Genomic DNA, 24139 nt, shown 5'->3' with positions numbered 1-24139 from the left:
GCAATCAGCTACACTGAATACAAAATATTGTACTGCTTACCCAAACCCAGTGAGTTATGACCTTCCGAACAGGATACGGCTCAAATATTTGCCCAAATATGTTCCTAAACAGCTACGTGAAATGAAAAAAAATCAACTTGGCTAAGTTCACCAAGAATGAGTCGAGCCAAAAGCATGCTTCACATATTGAATAAACATGTCGTTTTAAAATGGATCGGCTACTTCAGAAAAAAATGCCTTCAAATTTTTACTGCATGTTTGCTTCAATCTCAGCAGCAAAAGCCCTTTTCCCACGTGTTCAATCTAGGTGTATACAGTACGTATCCTTTAGCACTTGATCATATAGTTTTTGTGATATGGCTGTGCCCATTTGCTACCTTTAATTTGTTTTAAAATATTCCCTGGCCTTCACGAGAACACCGATGTTTTCATTACTCACCATGATTAGTTAATTCCTACAGCTGAGATTCCCCGAATTGTTAATCCACCATAGGGTTGCCAACTGCCCTAGTTAAACCAAATTGGCAACTCTGTTCGGGCGGTAGGAATAGATTTTCTCTGAGATCTGGTGGTATTGTGTTGAACTTTATTGCAATACAGTACTGCAAAAATTCGATTGACTTCGGCTGACCACGAAAATGTTCTGATTTGGTCAGTGGAAAAAGTGGCAACCCTAACCCCATAGGTGCCGTGGTGGCAAGATGTTAACTACCTCGCCTGGTATATAGGAGGGCATGGGTGGTGGCGTGGAATTTTTTTCCGGGTCCTCCGGTTTTTCCTGCACGTTTAAAATCAACATGCGTTTAGAGTATTTAGGTACTAATATATTTCCACGTGATAAGCCACTTCGTTGGGCGATCATTTGTGACCAGGTGGCATCTTAAAAAGAGCTACATAGCTCAGTGAACCTTACCTTGAAAAATAAAAATACACGGAGCACCAGATCCATAGCATCAGAGACCCAGCAAGGCCAGTCTCTCGCTGCTTAAGGCTTGGGGAACCTCTACCAAAAGTTAATCAAACTACAAATGTGTCCATGAGGTCTGCTTTCCACTCCTTCTCACTCCCTTTTTCTCTTCCATTGTTTCTCACGACTCCTCGTTTTTTACATCATCGTTCTCTCTCCTCAATCCCAGTTAAACCACGGGTAGCTGCCCAGATTTTAACTCAGCTGTGGTCCGCTCAGCACTCTGACCTCTGAGTAACGTGAACCACCTCGCAGTATTTGCACTTTTACAATTATTGTTTTTTCTAAAAAATAGATTATGCATTTTATGCCGCCTTTACGTATTCGTTTTATTTCAAATTTTGTATTAAAATGTGACTAAATCCCAATTAAACTGATTAACAATCAATTACTTAATAAAAAAGTACATATAAGAAAAACGGATCATAGTGGATGAGGCAGGCGTGCTGCATCTGTCAAACACTGCCTCCAGGTGGCCAGTGCGGGAAGACACACACGAGGTGGCATGCGGTTGAAATCTCAGCAGCTTTTTATAATCCATGGATCACAGCAACATTCCCTATCACTAGAGGTGACAAAAACAACTTAGCGGTAACAGTTTATGTAAATAGCTTATAACAGTGGATTATCTGATCACTTAGATATGAACTAAGGTTGTTGTATAATTTACTTTCATCGACGATTTAAAGATGTTGGTAGAACGCCAGTTCACCATCTTAGGCGGTGCTAACAAAATATATAGTCTGGGCCCATGGTCTATTCAAGCCATAGCTATTCGTTCATTCTGAATCTGTCCAGTTCCATTAGACACCGATGCGCTTTGGTCATTTGCAATGTAAATCTATCCTACATAAGGTGGGGAAAAAAACTTCAAATCAAGATTAAATCTATCCTGGTTTTTTTTAAGCATGCAATGTGCGAAGGAGCTAAATGCAAAAATGTCCGAGGTCTTGCTCGCCACGGAGTCTGTGACCGTCCGAGGGCACGTGCTGAGAGCACGTGCTGAGAGTGCTGAGAGTTGCGGCTCTTTTCTCACCAGTGCCGGATTAAGCTAGTGCGGGGCATGTAGCTTATGTTATAAAGGGGCCCTAAATTAAATTGAAAAAAAAAAACACAAATATTAAAACACAATTTTTTTACTTGCGTAGTAAATTGTATTTTTTCATTTGCTATACAGCCAGATAATACGACAAATCGCTAACCTTAAACAGCCAGTCGTTCATAAAAGTTGAAGGCGGTATAGTACTATAGTAATAGAGCTAGTGCAGAATCACCGAACCGGAATTGATAGATTGAAAGCATTTAGCGCGGGGCCCTCGAAAGTGCGGGGCCCGTAGCTACTACGTGCGGGGCCCGTAGCTACTACATGTGTAGTAGCTACTACACATGTAGTAGCTACTTTTGCTACTAGGATCATCCTCCACTGCTTCTCGCGTGTGTTCACGAGCTGGATGACAATGTCGAGGTTGCTGGCCACGACCCAGAGGGCTTCATGAGAGAGTTCGCGGAGTTCTGCTATTACTGGTTTACGAATGTACTTAATGGTAACTGTAATGATGGCTATGCAGAAACAGTGTCTGTACAACACTCGCAGGACAAAGAGGTTGTACCTGTAGGACACAGCAAAGAAAGGATGTTACAGGGATATGTTTTTTCATATGCGTGTGTGGTGGTGTTTCCTCTGCACCTTTATTTTCACCCACGCGATAAACACGCCGTCGGCTTCATAGTTGGCCAGTGGCATCGCTATTGAGTGTGCCGGTGGTGCAACTGCACCTCGTCTCACAGGCCGGAAGGGCCCCAGGTATGAGGCTATGAAGAGGGATCGGCGGGGGGGGTCTATTGGGGGCCCTATGTAATTATCTGCACGAGATGGCCATTGGCAAGCACGCCAAAGGCATCGAAGACGCCCAATCATCTTAAAGTGGCACCCTCATTATAGCTCGACTTGTATGGTTGTATGTTGAACTTCTTTCTCACCGTATGTTGCCAACCCTGTTAATCGTTGCGATTTTCCAGAGTAAAGAAGAGTGTAGAAATGCCGGTCGCGAACACTGGACGATGATTATCATGATGATGATGAGAAGAGCTCAGGGTAGGCGCCTCTTGACATCCCACCGGAGCAGTGATTGACAGCTGTGGACTCTTTGCTTGTTAATCCACGTTAGTCCACATTGTTTAAATCAAGGGGTTTGATTCATTCGCCTTTTCGGCCAACGTCGGCCCAGCGTTGTGCGCGGTGTGCTGGGAATGCACCCACAGACGAGACTTTTAAATTAAATGCGTACAATATTAATTTCGGGAACGCGGCATGAGTGCGGTAAGCGTGATGTCAACGTTGTAGAAATGGAACGGGAGAGGTCTGTCAAGTTGCTGGGCTGTGCATTCATTCATTCATTCAGGCGACATGGGAATTTTTTTGGGACAATCCAAACGCCGCTACGATGTTCCCCTGGAAGAAAAAAAAATCCCCACTTGCATATATCATACACGACATTGGTCCGTGCATTCACAACAATTGCCGTTCTCATATCATGCGCCGACATGAACAGGAGCTAATAAGGGCGGTATGGCCACGCCTGTCGCTGTATGCCCACCTGGGATGACACACGATGCTCCCGAAGACTTTGTCTGCGTAATAGCTTTAATTGTGTGCAACGTGAGCTGTGCAGTCATGTATATGCCGTTAAACAAAGTGGATGTCCGTGGTGGGTCAATAAAGTGGATAAAGTGGTGGATCTTATAACAGTTACAAAAAAAATAACATTCAGCTTTTGCTTTCACCTGTGCACTGTATGCATGTGAATGTTGTGAGTTGTCTAAAGTAGTGGCGTCGCGATTGGCACGCAGCGGGTCACCACAAACCACCACCACTACACAAGTGCTGTGCCAGCCTTGGTGGGCTCTTCTCGTCTAGCCCAGTCTTGTACTTGTATGCAGGTTATGTTTGTTGAACTTTCGTTCGTACCGTACGTAGCCAACCGTGCTAATCACAGGGCATGTAATCGAGAACCCCCCACCGCGACTGTCTTTCTAGAGCGTGGTGGGGGTGGTTCACGCTGCACACGCCCGATGATTGTTAAACACGTCCCACGTGACGTGCTATAGACGATTAACGCTGCCTGCGTTAATATAGCCGATTCAAATCAAGATTTCGTGTTTGTATGCGCACGTGTTCTGCTGAAATTAAGCGCCGTGTAATTGTTAAATCGTAATTAAAGCAGAATATATGCCAAATAGCTAACACGCATATACATTTTAAAAAATCTTTCCTACTTTAGATACTGCAGCACACTTGTGGACTCCTGCCAATGGGTAACCTTTATTTAGTACAAGGGAAAGCTCTTTGAAGTTACAATTTACATTGACAAAGAAGACTTGTGTAACCGTAATTACATGAGTCACCACTCTTCCTGTGCAATGCTCGGCTGTGGTTTATTTTCAAATTTGAGGTCTGGACAATGACAACCAACACACAAGAGTCAGCTCTTTGTCGTGACACGATGTGTGACGTGTTTTTTTAAATGCCCTGCCAACTACAAATACAGAATGCAGTGATCGATCAGACTAGCCAGCCCATGGTTATTATATTTAGCCGAATGCAGGTGGTGCATGGCTGGTTTACGGATTCAAAATTCGGGCCCCCTTTCCAATTTCACCACCTCCCTCCTCTTCATGGTCCATCGGCTGGGCCTCTCTGGCCCCTATAGAGCCCGGTGCAGTTGCACCGTCCTGCACACTCGACAGCCACGCCACTGCTGGCCACACCGTACGAGGCTGCTGCCGTACAGATGGCTCGACAAAGCGTGTGGTTTAACGCAATGTAAAGGCGACACTGCAGGATTGCACACAAGTGCAGTGCGAAGTGGGTTTCTTTTTATCAGGCGGAAAATGCCACTGCGTAGGTGTTTGCGGTTACGCTCTGCAGCCTTTGCCAGCACTTGCCCCAACAATCTGTGAAGGCTATGAGGGGGATCTTTGTCTTTGCTGTACAGCTCTCCAATGTGTTTAACGGTTGTACTTCGTCTTTGATGTCCGATGTTTTACTCCAGGAGCTTCTTCGGGGACTGAAGCAGATTTATTTTTTTGTTCATTCCGTGACCAGTGATGCCAAACAAAACACGTTTGTAACTACCCTAAGTTACGTACAGCGTGTGTGCTGAATTTTTACATTGAACATTTGCCATCTCGGTATGGATAATTTCTTTTTAATTGTACGACGCAGCTTATGTATAATTCTATATATATACACACAGAGACATCTCACAGTAGTCTATATGACACAGGGCCAGTGTTTTGCATATTCTGCACGTGTTAGTGGTTCTGCTTTAGCAAGATAGCCAGGGAACTGGGAAAAATCTAAGTTAAAAACACTGCAATATCACTGCTTAATGTCCAATGCACACCGATTTATAAATACTCGTACGAACAAAGTCTATGTTTACAACATCTATGGCTTTCGAGGGTACTTAAATGACATGTTTACGGCATAAATAACGAACAGTACACAATAATATACAAAGATACAATAAACTTAAAATCAACGGATGTGAATTCTATCGAGACATATATACAATTTAGTGTATATACGCCCGAATATTTAGACTTATTTTTAACCGTCTATAAACGTATGCATAAAATACAGAAATTCAACTTTTTCTTAACAGCAACATGTTGCAAGCTTTTGCCGATATTTGTTTTTGTTTGCTTATTACAATACTACCACTTGGATAAAACTTGTTGCAAGTCCCATGCTATTTCCTCTTTATTAGCCGTCGTCCAAGTTCATCCCATTCCGTAAATGTGGGTCTGCTGACATTTATTGCACGTTCTGTGTGATTAATGCAGGACACCGGAGCAATGCTTCGTACACAGCCCCCCACCACCGCCTAACAGCGTCCCACTGTTGCCAGCTGCGAGTGTTTGCTCATTCTCCGTCACGTTATGACAATTGTTCGGCCACCCCGCTGAACAACAGTGGCGAAAATGTCATCGATTGGGAATATATAAATATTAGCTCCACCATCCCGCACGATGAACCAAACACCGTACTTAAATTAAAACATGTATTCACGGACATTTATGCACTAATTCGTTTCATTATTAAAACATCATTTGTTTGTAATATACATGTCCCCACATGTATCATGTGTGTGGGAGATTCAAAACGTGCTGAGAGTGGTTAAAAGAGCCACATAGACTACCGCTTTTCTTCACCAGTCTAACCGTGGCAAAAATTATTTCAGCATCGCTTAAAGTTATGCCGCACGCTTAGATCTTGCAATGTTTAAAAAGTTAATTATACTGGCGCTATTCGTTTCGGTCCGGTATCCCTTGATACATATATGCAATTGTCTTATCGGCGTCAAAATGACATGCCAGAACCATGGCCTTCTGTAATACAGGTGTCAACCATCATTTCACGACGCATGCTTTCCATCGCCCTTTGTACTCACCAATATCGCTTATTAAACCCCGTGCATCACTCACGCACACAGCTATACACGAGAATCATGTCTTGCAGAACGCCGCCACAGCCCACCGTCGCTTAAAGTTCAGCCGCTTTGACGATTTAGTCTGCACGGGAATTCCCATCGCATGATGCTGGCGTCCCACAAGGGCGTGCCACACAACGCGTGGCCATTTTGGAAATATCCAGAATGCTTTGCACAGCTGTGACGTCGCTTCACACAGGAGTTGCCAGCGGACGCCACTACACGCCTTCATCGACTGTGTGACAAAAAGTGCAGCCTATGCTCGCGTGATCCTTACGGTATCATCACGGTGGTCCTGAAAACCCAATGGTTGTGATGTTATGATTGGCGCACAATAATAACAGGAGATATGCTCAACTGTTTGGGGCAATTTCTAATTGTTTCAACTTTATCACCAATTGCATGACGTTGAAAATGGGCCACCGCCTGTTTTTATTCCAAATGTCTCGAGGCAGTAAAAAAGAAAGTCCTGTCAGCTGACAAAGATGCATCAGTCACTTTCAATGAGCATCTCACTTCAATAGCCTAACACTCAACAGCATGCCTTGAACACTCACTTATGTCTTCATGCTCTCTAGAAAAGTGGTCTCCCATATGAGTATTATATTACAAATATTCGCCCTCAGGGCAGGGTAATGCGGAAGTAATTGAAAGCCATGTACATGCATGGTGGCGCCTTTAAACCATTTCCAACGAAGGTTTAAGGTAACAGAGGGTCATGAGAACTTCCATAACGATCGAACTTGTGGGGTGAAGTGGTGTTGCTGCTGGGGACTTATCGAAAAACTGGCGAAATACATCACAGCGTTTCCCAAAAAAACACGAAGACACAAGTCAGACCAAAACTAATTGGCAATATGTAAACCAATTTTGACCGAGATACCCGTTAGCACAATCGCAAGTTGTAAAGTTTTACCGTAATCCATGCGTGTGCGCGACTTCTTTTCTAACCTGTTTTTAAATCTCCCAGGTGGCACTGCAGCCAGGTACTTTACTCAAACCATCATCCCTCTGGGATGGGGTCGATAAAATTAGTACCACTTTGTGAGACATGAACGGATGAGTGCCACTGTACGTGCACGTTGGAGCACGTGGTAGACACCATTTCATTTGTAGTCGTCAAGACAATGAAGAATGGCAGAGTGGCAGCCAAGGAATGGAACGGATCGGAGAGGATGGGAAATGATGGCGGATTGGGATGGCTTTCATCCAGCAGTGGATTAATCTTGGCCGATAATTGTGAATATGATGACCGGAGGTGGAACGGATTTGCCTCCCTGGCGATTCCACGAAATGTCGACATTTTAGGATTGCAATTCGATTCAAGAATAAATTGTCATTTTAAATATTGCCGGAAGTGGTAGTGCCTCTAGTGGCTGAAAGGGTGACGTGAATCTATTACATGCATGTGAATTCTTACACACGCAATTCAGTACATGTATCAGTCCACCTGCACAGGATAGAGGGTCTATTTTTTAGGGTCTCTTTCTCAAAACGTCCTACCCACCATCTGTACATAAACGTAAAATATCACCTGACAACGACATTTTCTGTTGCAGGTATAGCGCCTCCAAACTTCAACAAACATTATCCCGTTCATAATAATAGGGGTTTTCCCCTTTTTTTCTGGCAACAAAACTGAAACCTTATTACAAGGATTCATGTCTGCATTAACCACAATACTTGCAGTCAAAATGCAAACAAAATACATACTATGATAATATATGCATTGTCCCGTTCTTCCACACTGGTCAGATGGATTGTATGGTGTTAGTTTTTACCCAAACTCTACAGTACTCCAAAAACAGTTGACTATCGACGTCCTATGCACCACAGTATATAAAAGTAACGGTCTTTTCTCCGATGTTGTCACAGTTTGCGTTTTGTCGAGTACAGCTTGTACATGACGAGCGGTTCTGATTGGCTACGATCGTGTTTTTGAATGTTCAGAGAGACTCGTTTGTCTGCACTCGCACCAAGAGGGCGATATCCAGTTCTGGCGCGAGGTTTTGAGACGTGGCCAGGACACTGCAGGGCACAGTGTCGCGTCCTCATCGTACACATGGTGGTGGGTTTTCTTCGGGTGCTCTACTTTCCTCCCCGCATGAACCCAGACGCTCGCTGTACTATATTAGCCAAACATCCCATTGTACGACCACCTTCTGGAAAAAAAAGTCTTGAGACCCTCCTTAGTGAATTATTATAATGGATTTGTTAATTGTTATGTCGCTTATGGTGGTCTGGATAGCTCACATGGTACAGCTACGGACTCAGATCCCTTAATTCATTAACAAATTTGCAACATACAAGTGGAACTTAAAAAAAAAGTCATTCAGAGGTGCGGGAGACGAATTCGGGAAAGGGGAACGAGTCTTCAGACTCTGACAAAGGTCGTTAGCGATGCCAAAGTGTGGCACGGTGAGAGGGGAGAGAGGGAATACCAGGTGACCCGAGCTTGCCACAGAGAAGCGACGATCTCCTTGCCTGGTTCAAGTGCCAGGGTTGACGAGGAGGAGGAGGCCACTTGGAGAGATGAAGGTGAAGAGGAAAGGGTCTGGGAACAACAGAACCCTGGTGAGGAGGACTCCTGGACTTTAAACTAAACTGTAAACTCTTTAAAAACCAAACTGTTTTTATTTTCCAGGTAAGGCCCACTGAGCTATATAGCTCTTGTTCAGAAGTGACCTGGCCACAAATGATAGCTAAACGAAGTGGCTTATCATCACGTGGAAATTTATAGCAGTGAAATATTCTGAACACATGTTGATTCTAAATGTGGAGGGGAAAAACCGGAGGACCCGGAAAAAAATCCACACGACCACAGGGAGAGAGACACACACACCCCAAATATACAACAGGTGTCAGTGTCGGGATCGAACCCATGGCCTTCTGTATACAAGGCGAGGCAGTTAACATTTTGCCACCACGTCGAGGTGTTAACTGGAAAAAAAAACTACAATCGGTTATGAAGAGCCAGTTCAGAAACACCAAAGTCACGGCCAAGGCGTTCATGCAAAACACCACGCCTTGTGGTGTCAAAGGCTGCCAAAATGCCGGGCAAGTGGGACAGCAAAGCCCCGGTGATGGGCAGGGTTCTGTTGTTAATCACCCAGACTACAGTGGCTTCTGTAGAGTGAGCAGGCCGACACGCCGATTACAGAAACAAGATGGGAGACTAGGACGTAATTAGTTATGAGCCCAGGCAACGAAAGGCTTTCAAGGATCTTAGATATAGAGGGGAGGTTTGTAATAAGTCAGTAGTTATTGAAATCCAAGGCGGGGGGGGGGAGGTGGGCAGAGTTATTTGTCCGCTCTGCACGATACTCGGGATTTGGCCCCGAATTAAAAAGATGATGAGTTGGCGAAATCACAAGTTAACGTATGATAATAAAGCATGTTTATATCATTAGGTTCACGCCATCAATCATCACACGGAGGTCAGTAAAGTGAATTCCACCTTGTGGGGCCGCACCACTTAACACTGGAAAATCAACACTGTCTGTTCCTGATGGAGACAATAGTCCCTGCTGCAAGAACACGGAACCTCCACCACTCTCTTTGGACGGTCAACAGGCCGGCAACTCGCAATACCACTGGACGACATTAACCAACTTCACATAAACGACATGCATCGGTCGCTCCTCGCGCCACGTGCGTTCGCGGGTCGCGTGTCTAGGCTGCCGCACGTACGTACAAACACACCACGCGCGGGCGTAACGCAGCACAAAGCTCTACCTCCTAGGACACGCGCGTCACTACTACCCCCCCCCCCGTGCCCGTCTTAGAGCGCCTGGAACTTCCACGCGTTTTGATCCTTGTAGTCCAGGCAGTCGGCGTGCGTGAAGTTGAGCTTCCACGCCGAGCTCTGGTCCTTGTAGTCCTGCAGGTAGTCGGCCGACGTGCCGAAGCCCAGCCCGGTCGCGCCGTACGCCTGCGCCGACAGCGCCGTGTGCGGGGACACGGGCCCCATCCCGGCCGACACGGCGCTCGCCATGGGGCTCAGTCCGCCGGCGCCCGGGGACAGGTACGCGCTGCAATCCATCGCCGAGTAGTACGCGCTGGAGCCCGGGTAGCTCTGCGTGTACACGGACTGCTGGGGCGCATACGTGATCTGGTAGGGAGAGCGCTGCTGCTGCTGTTGCTGCTGCTGCTGCTGGTGGTGAACCTGCTGCTGCTGTTGCTGCTGTAGCACGGCCGCAGAGGTTAGCGGGTCGGCCAAGCTGTCCGGAGACACGGCCGCCGGGCTCCAGAGAGACACCGCGGCGGCCGCGGCCGCGGCGGCCGCGGCCGCACTGCTGCCCGACGAACCGGAAGCAGCAGCTCCGGCCGCGTTGCTACCCACTGGCGGCGTGAACTGGCCTCCGCTGCCGGCGCTGCTGTCGCCCGCGTTGCTGTCTCGCGGCGAGATCTTCTTCTTGGCCGGGCGGGCCTTGTTCTGAGCCGCGTTGTGCTGCTGCCGGCACTTGGCGCGCCGATTTTTGAACCACACCTGTATGGGGACACCGCGTGCACGCGCACGCGCGCCGGGACTCGTGGTTAAGATTTGCTACAGAACGTTGCGGTAGTTAAACATTAAAAAAAAAGATCTCGCTTCCCTTGCTCTCTAAATCCGGCCCAAGTTGCTTGGTGACAGAATGAGTCCCGCAGTATATTTAACTTGAACCCACCATCGTGGTGAAGTATGGTCAAACAACCTCCATGGCTGACAGGGCGTGGGGAGGCCTTCATCCAGCAGTAGATTGCCAAAGGGCGGTAAATGACGACTGCTAATTATGCCATCGCATGACTCACAGATTTAAACTTGGACACGTGATTTGCACATACATTCCATACGCGAAAAGAAGAAGCAGACGTTAATTATTCAGAGCAAATCACCCAGAATGTGATCATCACATCTCAGAGGCTTATAATAAACTATTAGTTTTATATATCGCGTCGTGAGTCGTGCAAATTGCGTCTCACAATCGGCGAGCAAGAACCACAGACGAGGCGATGAGCTGGGACCAACCATCGCTCTGCAGTTCTCCACATTAAGATATATTCAGCCAATTAGTGAGCGTTTAATACATATGGGGGGAAGGGCGACGACAACACTCGAGCCCAGGCATCGGCAACCTCTGGAGCCGCATGCGGTGGCTCTTTACGGAGTGCTGCTTCGCGACACATTATTTATTAAGGACCACACCGTCTCGTATTCACCACCACAGTGCGTTAAGGCTCTTGAAATATTGAGGGTTTTTTTTGTTTACCAAATTCGAAAACAACGTCCCTTCTTGTTGTTATTTTGGTTGCCAAACCCCGCTCTGTCCCATCCAGAAGGGAAAGATTAAATCAGTCCACGCTTTTGCTGCACTGCATTCTGGTGGCAAGCCAGGGTTATCGCACCTCCTCGATGCCCACGGGAAGGAAGCTTTCGCGAACATTTCATCACTTGTCCGATCCACCAACAACTCGCCGCTGCCTTCACGGCGCCGGAGTAGAGGAGGTCGCGTGCGTCATCGCCACCGCGGCCCGGGGCTACCCCGCGGGGTTTGAACCTGGAGTGCGCTTGGAGGGGTGACTACCATCGTGCGCAAGCGGGGTTGGCATGCGTGCCGGGCAGCAGCAGAGGGCAGTGCAGCAGGTTGCCTTGGCGCTCTGCACTTCTGCGCCTCTGCATCCATGCTTTCCGGCCTCCGCCGACCCGCACAGCGCGAGCGGCGTGAAGCACGGTGAACTATGACCCCCCTTCTCCTCCCCCCCGCCAAGACCAGTGCAGGCGTGGGGAGGACCTCATCCAGTGGTAGATTGGCAACAAGCGCTGTGCAGTACTGTACACGTATTTAGAATCCACTGTGACCCAGAGGGCGCGGGCTCACAGTTGCGTGTTCTTTGCTCGTATGTTTTATTTGCCTTCTGTTATGCTCGTGGTGGTTGCTAGTTCACTCATTATTTTTTTATGAATCCAAAGAGACCGGAAACCTCTTTGTGGAGGTGGTGGGAGGGGACCCCGGTGGGGGGGGGGGGGGATTCTGGTGGGAGGACCCCGGTGGGAGGGGACCCCGGTGGGGGGGGGGGGCGACCCCGGTGGGGGGGGGGGTGACCCCAGCGGGAGGGGACCCGCTGGATGTGAGTGGTTGGCACCGTGAGGGCCCCACCTTCACGCGTGACTCAGGGAAGTTGATCTTGATGATGGTGATGTAGGAGAATGAGTAATGATTATACTGATGCTCAGGAGGAGGACGAAGTGACGCCACGGTGGCTAGGAGATGTTAACTACCTCGCGTCGTATACAGGAGGTCGTAGGTTCAATCCCAACCCTGATGCCTGTATATTTGGAGTTTGCGTGTCTCTCTCCCCGTGGTCGCGTGGATTTTTCTCCGGGTCCTCCGTTTTTTTTCCCTCTACATTTAAGCCACTTCGTTGAACTATCATTTGTGGCCAGGTCGCTTCTGAAAAAGAGCTATACAGCTTAAGTGGGCCTTACCTGATAAAATAAACAATAGTTTCAAATAGTAAAATAACTCTGATGGAGAAATGATAACGATGATGATGATGATGAATGAGGATGGCCCCCACCTGCACGCGCGACTCGGGCAGGTTGATCTTGAGCGCCACCTCCTCGCGCATGAAGATGTCGGGGTAGCGCGTCTTGGAGAAGAGCGATTCCAGGATGTCTAGCTGCGCGCGCGTGAACGTCGTGCGCTCGCGACGCTGCTTGCGCGGGGCTGCTGCGGGAGGTGGGGAGCAAGTTACTCGTCAACAACAACAAAGGGCAACAGGAATAGCAGCAGGATTCATGGGAGCAGCACCAGCAGCGACACCACCACCACCACCATCGACAACAACAGAAACAGCAGCAGCTGTCTAATCGTGACTGCGGCGGAGTGCTGTCCACCACTCCCAGTACCGATCATCGCCCAGTGCACTGCTCCTGCACGTGGTACAGATGGAATCCACCCGGCTACCCCAGCCATTAACAAATGGCTTTACAAACTCGACACACAGTTAATAAACAACAACAAAAAGTATATTCCAGGTTGAAATGTCATTTAAAATAATCCACTTTTTTTATTGCATCTCTGCACACTTGGCATGATGATGAACTTAATCATTTTATTTTTTCCTTCCATGTAATCCGCCTCCTCTCAGCAAAAGCCTACACAATTAGGGCAATGAGATTTCGTGGGATATCAAATCAATGTGATTTCATTTAGTGGGAGAAACAACTCGACTCATTTGAATGAAGGTTGCCGAGTTTTATTTGAACATCCCGAGGAATCGACTGTGTTCAGAAATAGCATTCTGTTCATCAGTGAATACTCCTGGGAGTGTTTGTAGCTCATAGAGACATTTTCCTACAAGTTACTCACAATTCTCATTGTATAGCATTGTACTTAATTTTTTTTATCCATGTTGGTAGATTTATTTTAAAGCTTAATTTTTGTTGCATCATTATTATTATTATTATCTTAACAATTAAAAAAGCATGCGTATGCATTCATTTTGGATTTGGTTCCCACTAATAACCTCAATGTTATGATTCATGGTAACTGCTTTTTGGTTTCGGCCACATAATGATCTTAGTATCTAATTACTGCATTTGTTGGGGAAATTATTCTTCAACTTTACTGGTGATTGCACTAAAATAATAAGAACTGGTCCAGTTAAACCATTTTTCACCACGTGACGAGTTTGGCCCGCATGGAGCGATTGGATGGCATTAACGTCTCAAACTTGGTGAAATCGTTTACGTGGCCTCGCTCAATAATCGATGATGATTCAGTTGAAAACTGCTAATTTTGTAATTAACTTACACTACTTTGATGTGGGGATATTGTTTATACATTTCTTAAATAACAAATGGTAAGTTGTTGTTTACATTTACCAATTTACAATTCAGTGTGTACGAACAAGAATACAATAATGAATGCTTTACACTCTTAATATACGTTTGGAAAAATTGCCTCCTACCAATCAACTAATTCGTGGTTAAATAGCTTTCCAATGATTGCACTTGGCACTGAATAAGATTGCACGGTACTTTTGACCATTTCATTATCCCTTGTGGTCTTATTCTAGAGCAGAACATTCCACAAATCAATTGATGAAAGTGGCACAGCCAAAGAAAAAAAAATCCCTGAGCTCGGTGTGGGTCCTGCTCGTAGCCCATTGGCTATGTTGCTGGCCAATTGGATGGTCTGGAGTGTTGGAAACGCACTGCCCCTAAAGCGTGCCACCTGATGGAAATGGGACGTTTATGAGAGACCCCGGGGTATCGCACAGAATAAGTCGGGAAATATGTCCTGGTGCTATCCAAATTTGCAAGAAATATAAATTAGATTGCAATGTATGTGTGTTTGAACTTCTTCCGCGCCGTATGTAGCCAACCGTCTCAATTGGAGGTGCGTGGGAAGGACAACAAACTAAATACAAAAAGATCTAAAGAAATTAGTTTTCAATCTAGATTTAAAAGTGCATAGCTCCAGTGGCTTCCTAATATCAGAAGGCAGAGCGTTCCAGATGGACGCAGAAGCGCATCTGAAAGCGCCGCACGATGCAGTGGACTGTCTTTGTTCGACGGTTAGCCAAAAGTTCGATGGTTAGCCAAAAATAGCGTGTGAGGGTGGGTCAGGTGAGCTGCTCATATCCCCAGACAAATGTGTAGCATAAGAGAACCGTCCATTCGTTCACGAAGACCAAAAACGATGCTGTCCATGCTTGTGGTTTACCCTCTGCAAACAACTCCAGAAGTGCTCAGTCACTGGGGGAATTTGGTTTAAGACCAAAGGAAGCTCGGAACCGTACTCGCAAACACTTTGCGAGTAAAACGTGGCCAAAACCAAAACGCTGCTCTGCAGGGGACTGTTTGTGCGTTCAAGAGGGCCGCACTTGAAGGTGCTCAATTGCGTCAGTTCCAGATCACCGGGAGATGAGTCAGACGAACGTCAGCGGAAGAGGCAGAACTAGATAAAAAATATAATTAGTGGCATAGAGATGGATAAAATGAGGTTGGTAGAAATCACAGGGGTAGGTACAAATCATTACACGTAGAGAGAGCGCTGCCACGAGTGCTTAGAGGCTGGCTGAACAATAAAAAAAGGAAATAAAAAAGTTAAAGTTAGTGCAGGCACTCCCGATCTGTTCACTGGCCACAGTGTGTGGATGTGAAGATTTGTGTGTGAATCCTTTCCTACGCGGCTATAAAGCTGTGCAGGCACGAGGCTCTGCATTGCGCATTGTAGGTACGAGACACGTGTCCACAGGAGATATCTGTGGAAAAAGAGCTTCATAGCTCATTGAATGTTTCAAAGATAAGTAAAGATTATGGTTCTGATTCTGACATGTTCAGCCCTGTTGTGTTAAGTGACTTGCTGGATCAGGGCATACTCTGTGCCTTGCGGACCATGAGGGGTATTTGACCATACTTCACCACCTCGCTGGTCCAGGTATGCCATGGTGCCCCTCGCTGGTGAAGTTGGGAGAAGGGGAGTGCGGGACAGAAATGCGCGGCAGTGGTGAGATGTTAACTACCTCGCCTGGTATACAGGAGTTCGTGGGTTCGATCCCAACCCTGACGCCTGCTGTGTATTGGAAGTTTGCGTGTCTCTCTCCCCGTGGTCGCGTGGATTTTGCTCCAGGTCCTCCGGTTTTTTTTCCCCTCCACATTTAGAATCAACATCACGCGTTTTTTGGCCAATATACATTTCCACATGACGGTAAGCTACTTCGTATGAGCTTTCATTTTTGTGATAGCCCGGTCGCTTCTGAACAAAAGAGCTATATAGCTCAGTGGGCATTACCTGGTAAAAGAAAAAAAAATAGTTTAATATTGCTGATCTGAACTCTTCCACGGCCTACGACGCCTCTTACAGATCCCCCTATTTTCCCACACGGTCCTCCACCCAGTCGAGCTTGCAGGCTCAACCACGGGGGTGGGAGCTTTGCTTCGGAAATCCGAGGAGACCTGGGGCGTGTTCCGGGCGATTTGATCGCGGGCGTTCACACGGTAATGGAGCTATGAATATGCCTGTGATTATTTGCAAGTCTGAGCAGGGCTCTTCAAAGTGGATCGGTTGTGTCGCTATAGTCACGGATCTCCACATCCTCTGGCACATGACGGAACTGTCTGGTCTCTGTGTCGTTGTACCGCGTAGAAGTTATTATTCCACACCGAGGTCTATTTTTATCATTGTATATGTGTTCACGTAGCCAGCCGTGCTAATAGGAGGTGCGGGTGCGGATGACAAACTATGGATGTGTTTGCACAACATTCCAATACAAATGCAGTGGAGAGACGCCCTCACGGTGGCATGTACTCGGATGGCCCGACCCACGTGCAGGTGGGTGATGGTGTTTCTCTTAATCCTCTTTTGGGCGAACGTGTGCTGATGTGTCCATTACACACGGCCGAGACTCATCGGCAAGGTGACGCGGTCGAAAGTCTAAACAGATTCCTCAAGAGACACGTACGCGGCTTTCAAGCTGGGCAGACACGTGCCTCTGCATTGCGCATTGTAGGCACGAGGCACGTGTCCGCAGGATACATCCGTGGAAAAAGAGCTTCATAGCTCATCGGATTTTTCAAAGATAATTAAAGATTCTGGCGCAGGTACAAAGCAGAATCCAGCGATGTTCATCTCCGTCAAGCTACAGTCCGTGGTGGTGATGTTGCTGCCACTGTTGCGTTGGCAGTTGTGCACATGCACAAACAACAACAAAACCCCTCACAGTTGTCAATAACAACACCGTGAGTGTGGCCTGAAAAAAAAAGACGTGTCGTGGCAATGGTTCTTCTCCTTCAATGGCATCGTTTCACCAGTGCTAGCCCGAAAGGCGAGCCGAGAGACGGAGCAGCACAAGGACAATGCAAACACCGAAGCGCTGACGACTCGGGTAACTGCTGCACATCCGCAAGCGCGAGGCAAACACAAACTCTTTCATCATTCGCCACCTTGGCGTACGCGTCTCGCGAGCGGTGACTGCCCTCAACGGCTGGGATCTCACCTGGGTAACCGAGCGCGGGGTGGAACAGGTCCATGCCGTTGGTGGCGAGGCTGAGGCCCGGGTAGGCGGTCTGCTTGAGGTCCAGGTACGCCATGGTGCCCCCCACTTCTTCTCCGAGCGCCTTGCGGTGTGGGGTGGGGGGGGGGCTGGTGGTGCAGGGGGGGTTCTCTGTGGTCTCGCGACGCGGCTCCCTCACTCCGACCCGGTCACGTCAGCCTGCAGCGTCACCCTGGGAGGCAGGCGCCACGGCAGAGAGAGACAGAGATGACGTATGGATGAATATATATAGAGACGGCGAGTCCTCGCTTTCACTTTCCGCACAACGCGAAACGTGCGCCGTTATAACGCAGAACGTGCACCGTTATAACACGGAACACGCCCCATTAGAACACGCCCATTACAACACGCCCATTAAAACACGCCCGTTATAACACGCCCGTTATAACACGGAACACGCCCCATTACAACACGCCCATTACAACACGCCCATTAAAACACGCCCGTTATAACACGCCCATTAAAACACGCCCGTTATAACACGCCCGTTATAACACGGAACACGCCCCATTACAACACGCCCATTACAACACGCCCGTTATAACACGGAACACGCCCCATTACAACACGCCCGTTACAACACGCCCATTACAACACGCCCATTAAAACACGCCCGTTATAACACGCCCGTTATAACACGGAACACGCCTCATTAAAACACGCCCGTTACAACACGCCCGTTATAACACGGAACACGCCTCATTAAAACACGCCCGTTACAACACGCCCCATTACAACATGCCCGTTATAACATGGAACACGCCCCATTACAACACGCCCGTTATAACACGCCGCTATAACGCAATTTCTGAGCGGTCCACGACGAACTGCTCTCTCTTGAGCTGCGTTGCTGAGCGGTACAGTGACACGGCACGTGGAATGATGCAGTTACGCGGCGGTGTGCCCTCGGTGTGCGTAGTGGTGGTACGTCGTATCTCGCCAAACGTTATCGCTACATTATCGATGTGGAAATTGTTTTCGCTCCAGGCGTTTTTCGCTTAACGCGGCACTTTTCAGGAACGCATCTACCGCGTTGAACGAGGACTTACTGTCTATGTTATACAGTATATTTAAACAACCCCTTTGTTAATCCACTGCTGGATGAAGCCCCCCCCCCCCACCACCCCCACACGGCGTGTTGTCTAGCGTGGGGGGGTCTGTTTGAACATACTTCACCCCGCTGGTCGCTGCGGGTTGCAATTCAAACACTCGTAACGAATTACATCGCCAGTGCAGTACGAGTATTACTTTAAACAAACCAACACGCCTGTTATATACATATATTATTTATGTACTGTATATATTTTACACACACACAAAAAACCCCATTCAGGTTCCGTTAAAAGGTTACAGACGCCCGGTCAAACACACACACACACCAAGTGGGTTTGATTATAAGAGGTTCAACGCCGCAACGGGTTTAGATATCACTCGCCACTGATGCACGCCACGCCAGGGAAATTAAGCTTCAGGACATCTGTGACAAAGAGCTTTGTAGCTCATCGGATTCATGCGGTATAAATAAGTTAAAATCTGGTTCCGAAGCTCGTTAACGGGTGCGCTCACAGGTCGAGTTTTACGCAAGCACAACGCGACGCAATAACCCCACCAGGGATCGGTGAACGCGAAGTCGGGAATCCCCCCAAGCACGATGATGATGCAGAGCACGGTGACATTAAGAAGTCGCCGCATTATCTCTGCGCACAGCAGCCCATGACGAAGACTCTCACACACATCGGTAGGCAGCAAACGGGTCCGACTCCTCGTGAGTAACTACGTGTGAGTGACTACGTGTTAGTGACTCCTCGTGAGTGACTACGTGTTAGTGACTACGTGTTAGTGACTACGTGTGAGTGACTACGTGCGAGTGACTACGTGATGAGTGACTACGTGTGAGTGACTACGTGCGAGTGACTACGTGCGAGTGACTACGTGCGAGTGACTACGTGTGAGTGACTACGTGATGAGTGACTACGTGTTAGTGACTACGTGTGAGTGACTACGTGATGAGTGACTACGTGATGAGTGACTACGTGAGTGACTACGTGTGAGTGACTACGTGTGAGTGACTACGTGTGAGTGACTACGTGCGAGTGACTACGTGTGAGTGACTACGTGTGAGTGACTACGTGTTAGTGACTCCTCGTGAGTGACTACGTGTTAGTGACTACGTGTTAGTGACTACGTGTGAGTGACTACGTGTTAGTAACTACGTGTGAGTGACTACGTGTTAGTGACTACGTGTGAGTGACTACGTGTGAGTGACTACGTGTTAGTGACTACGTGTGAGTGACTACGTGAGTGACTACGTGTTAGTGACTACGTGTTAGTGACTACGTGTGAGTGACTACGTGAGTGACTACGTGTTAGTGACTACGTGTGAGTGACTCCTCGTGAGTGACTACGTGAGACTGACTACGTGTGAGTGACTACGTGTGAGTGACTACGTGAGTGACTACGTGTGAGTGACTACGTGAGACTGACTACGTGTGAGTGACTACGTGATGAGTGACTACGTGAGACTGACTACGTGTGAGTGACTACGTGTTAGTGACTCCTCGTGAGTGGCTACGTGTTAGTGACTACGTGATGAGTGACTACGTGTTAGTGACTACGTGTTAGTGACTACGTGTTAGTGACTACGTGTGAGTGACTACGTGATGAGTGACTACGTGTGAGTGACTACGTGCGAGTGACTCCTCGTGAGTGACTACGTGTGAGTGACTACGTGTGAGTGACTACGTGATGAGTGACTACGTGTTAGTGACTACGTGTGAGTGACTACGTGCGAGTGACTACGTGTGAGTGACTACGTGTGAGTGACTACGTGATGAGTGACTACGTGTTAGTGACTACGTGTGAGTGACTACGTGCGAGTGACTACGTGTGAGTGACTACGTGATGAGTGACTACATGTTAGTGACTACGTGCGAGTGACTACGTGTTAGTGACTACGTGTGAGTGACTACGTGTTAGTGACTACGTGTGAGTAACTACGTGTGAGTGACTACGTAGGAGTGACTACGTGTGAGTGACTACGTGTGAGTGACTACGTGTTAGTGACTACGTGCGAGTGACTACGTGTTAGTGACTACGTGTGAGTGACTACGTGATGAGTGACTACGTGTGAGTGACTACGTGTGAGTGACTACGTGATGAGTGACTACGTGTGAGTGACTACGTGTGAGTGACTCCTCGTGAGTGACTACGTGTGAGTGACTACGTGTTAGTGACTACGTGTTAGTGACTACGTGTGAGTGACTACGTGCGCCTATTCGTGAGTGACTAAGTAAGACTGACTACGTGTGAGTGACTACGTGTGAGTGACTACGTGTTAGTGACTACGTGTTAGTGACTACGTGTGAGTGACTACGTGTGAGTGACTACAGATAAACAAGAGTTAGAGACGGGGTGGAGAGCAAATTGTTAGCGCACCGCGCAACGCACGGATTACGGAGGAGTGGTGTAAACCGGTCCTCGGCCTATACCATCACCAACCCGCACACTGACCAGCGAGGTGAAGTATGGTCAAAGGATCCCCAACGCAGCGTGGGGCGAGGCGTTCATCCAGCAGTAGATTGTCGGAGGGGATATGCCTTATTATGCTGTACTAGAAATACGTGGAAGACTTCAACGGGCATTGACAACTTATGTTGTAACAAACAAGGAAATAACAATAAGAATTTAAAATATATATTGTAGTCTGTTTTGTTGTTTGGTATTAGCTCTCTCCGATGTGTTTTCTGGTGTTGCTGCTGCTGCTGCAAAGAAGCTCCCGGCATGTGGAGCGGAACGTCGGACAACGCGGCGAGCAGCACCGCGCGCGCTGCGCGACCCGGACCCACAGCACGGCCGCGAATTTCGCGAAGCGGCAAAAAATAAAAACCCGAAGAAGCGCCGTGGTGGTCGTCTCAAACTGCGTTTACAAAGAAAAAGACCAACAACAACGTTTACGTTTTATAGTATCGCGATTATATTCGTGCGCAATGCAATGTACTTACAGCAGCAGCAGCAGCAATGTGTCCTGTTGACATGGATAGAGTCGGACGGGGGTCGTCGGATGTTTACACCCGACACGCACCTCCAAGGCCCCCCCTTCTCTCTCTCTCTCTATTCGTTTTTGCGGTCCGAGGCAGATGGGACAGAGAGGTCAGAACAACCAGCCGCGCCGCGTTTTGCTCGGTGGGCTCCACGGCAGCCGCGCGTGTTTATAACCAGCTCGACCCCTACACGCTCACGACGTGACTAACGAAACACAAAACACCTCCTCCTCCTCACCACCACCACCCCCAACGCCCTCCGTGGCACCACTTCTCCATGCACCACGACACCGTTTAAAAAGAATAACCACTCCCCACCACCACCACCAACCACGGCCACCCGTCGTTACCTGCTACCACGGCATCCTGCCGTTGAAGTTGCCCAGCCTCCTAACAAGGTGCCAGCCGCTTTAAATGCCTTTAAATCAAGACTCCCCGATGCGCCAATTAGCACCCTTTGTATCCAAAGTCGGAGGCCAATGGTCGGTGCATTATTTCCCGATAGGTCTGGGGGGATGCAAATTATATTTGCCAGACAAACGCCGGTGTCGCCGGTGTGCCGACAGCACTCCGGCTACACAACCGTCCCCCTTACGGCGTCGTTTTATTGTGTTACTCATCATCATCATCCTCCTCGCCGTCGTCGTTGTTATCGGACAACAGCGGCCAGGCTCTGTCCACTGCTTGACGAAATCCAAAAACAAGCCACGTCCGTCCCTCTCGCGTGAGCGTCGACCGGAATCACACACAGAGTGGAATCTCGCTCCTGCGCGCGAGGAGTCGATTTGCGATCGCTCCGTCTCCGCGGACTGCCTTCGGCTGACATTCCCACCTTCGTCTCGACCACCGAATGGCGCCTTTCACCTGCGTTTGTTTTCCCACTGTGGACTTCTTTCTGTCCCAATCTCTCAATGGCATTCAAAGCGCCCGTATTTATAGCAATACTTCTTTGCGAAACTTTCCAACTGTTGTTGTTCAATAGTCGTCCACCCTTTCTGACCCATATGTCACAGCAGGTTATATGAACTCGCTACAGTAGAATATGTTGCAAAACATACACGCGTACTGTATACATTCATAATTCGAGATTTGCTGATGACAGTCGTTTATTGCAACGAATCTACCTGAACTGCAGGACATGTTGGAATAACTTTAAAACAAAACTGTAAAGATGAGCTGAAGGTAAATGCGATCGCTAAACAACTGAAACTACAATACAGTTTACGCATATACCGTACACATTTAATACATATCGTGCGTTCATTTTCAGGGGCAATGGAATGACAACATCGACGCGATGTTAATCACAAGCTAACAGGCACTGTAGGTCTTTACTCCGAGTGTATCGGTAGGATGAAAGTTGAGATAAGGGCACGGGGTGATCATAAGATCTGTAACAAGTCGGGCACTGATAGAGGTTGACAGGTATGGTGATTATACACGTATGGTTATTATACAGGTATGGTGATTATACACGTATGGTTATTATGCACGTATAGTTATCATACACGTATGGTTATTATACACGTATAGTTATTATACAGGTATGGTGATTATACAGGTATGGTGATTATACACGTATGGTTATTATACACGTATGGTTATTATACACGCATGGTTATTATACACGTATAGTTATTATACACGTATGGTGATTATACACGTATGGTTATTATACACCTATAGTTATTATACACGTATGGTGATTATACACGTATGGTTATTATACACGTATGGTTATTATACAGTTATTATACACGTATGGTTATTATACACGTATGTGTATTCATACTTTAGTTACCACAACTTTTTATTATGGGTCTTACCTGATGACATAACACAAAAATTGGTTTATTATTTTTTAACCTTTGTCGATCCACTGCTGGATGGATGACTATATGTAAGTGTACGGGATGTATATACTGTAGTAGGAAGCATTGTTCGTACTATACACAGGTGTTTATAATGTTTAATAAAATAATAAATTCCAGCCCTTCTCCATCCACCAATGGACGAAGGGCTATCCCGAAAAGTTGATTATGTGGAGGGAGGGGGGGGGGGTGGTTGAGCATACTTCACCACGCTAGTCAGCGCGGTCCTGATGAAGGAGAGGGGGGAAGTGAGGAGGACGTGTTCATGCTACCATTCGCCAATCATTGACATCTGTTGGACGTGACCCGGCAATCGACCTGGGGTCGCCGGGGGTTCCTAGCGCATGGCGCTGCTATCCACTGTGGCACCGCTCTCGCCCGCTCGACGCATCCAAGGCGCTAGCTGCTGCTGCTGCTGTTGTTGTTGTCCGCGTGGAACATCCAAACGGGGCGACGAAGCGCGCCGCGAATACACACGACACGCACGGACAACACGCGCGCGGGGCTCTTGTTAACTAGTGCGCATGAAACAATAGCCACTCGATGCCTTTCATCCGGAGACAAAGTCGACGTACACGTCCAGCTATAAGCCACTGCAGCAGCGGCGGCGGAGCCCATCAGAAGGCCATTCACCATCTAGGGGCCGAGTGGAATATTCCAAAAACGCGTCGTGAATGTGCGCACGACACAAACGAATGTAGGCACCCAAATAGGTACGCGGAC

The 24139-nt window shown here is 47.8% G+C and overlaps 1 protein-coding gene across 6 annotated transcripts in view; it reads right to left on the bottom strand.

Annotated features, from left to right (window-relative positions):
• Positions 1–4270: 4270 nt before the first annotated feature.
• Positions 4271–24139, bottom strand: part of LOC116947882 (homeobox protein otx5-like) — a 44685-nt gene continuing 24816 nt past the window's right edge. For 2 of the 6 annotated variants that reach the window (XM_032964132.2, XM_032964129.2), the window contains exons 2-4: positions 17449–17677; positions 13021–13172; positions 4271–10951 (exon numbers count right to left, since the gene is read on the bottom strand). In XM_032964132.2, coding sequence (XP_032820023.1) covers positions 10244–10951; positions 13021–13172; positions 17449–17542 — 954 coding nt within the window. In that variant the 5' untranslated portion in view covers positions 17543–17677 and the 3' untranslated portion in view covers positions 4271–10243. The other 4 variants (XM_032964130.2, XM_032964127.2, XM_032964133.2 and 1 more) reach the window with 4 other exon arrangements.

The sequence above is a fragment of the Petromyzon marinus genome, chromosome 31, assembly GCF_048934315.1.
Source record: "Petromyzon marinus isolate PM22_M1 ecotype Great Lakes invasive population chromosome 31, UKy_Petmar_22M1.pri1.0, whole genome shotgun sequence".
NCBI lineage: Eukaryota > Metazoa > Chordata > Hyperoartia > Petromyzontiformes > Petromyzontidae > Petromyzon > Petromyzon marinus.
Note: the sequence above shows the minus strand (reverse complement) of the source record. Positions and strands in the feature narration are given on the sequence as shown.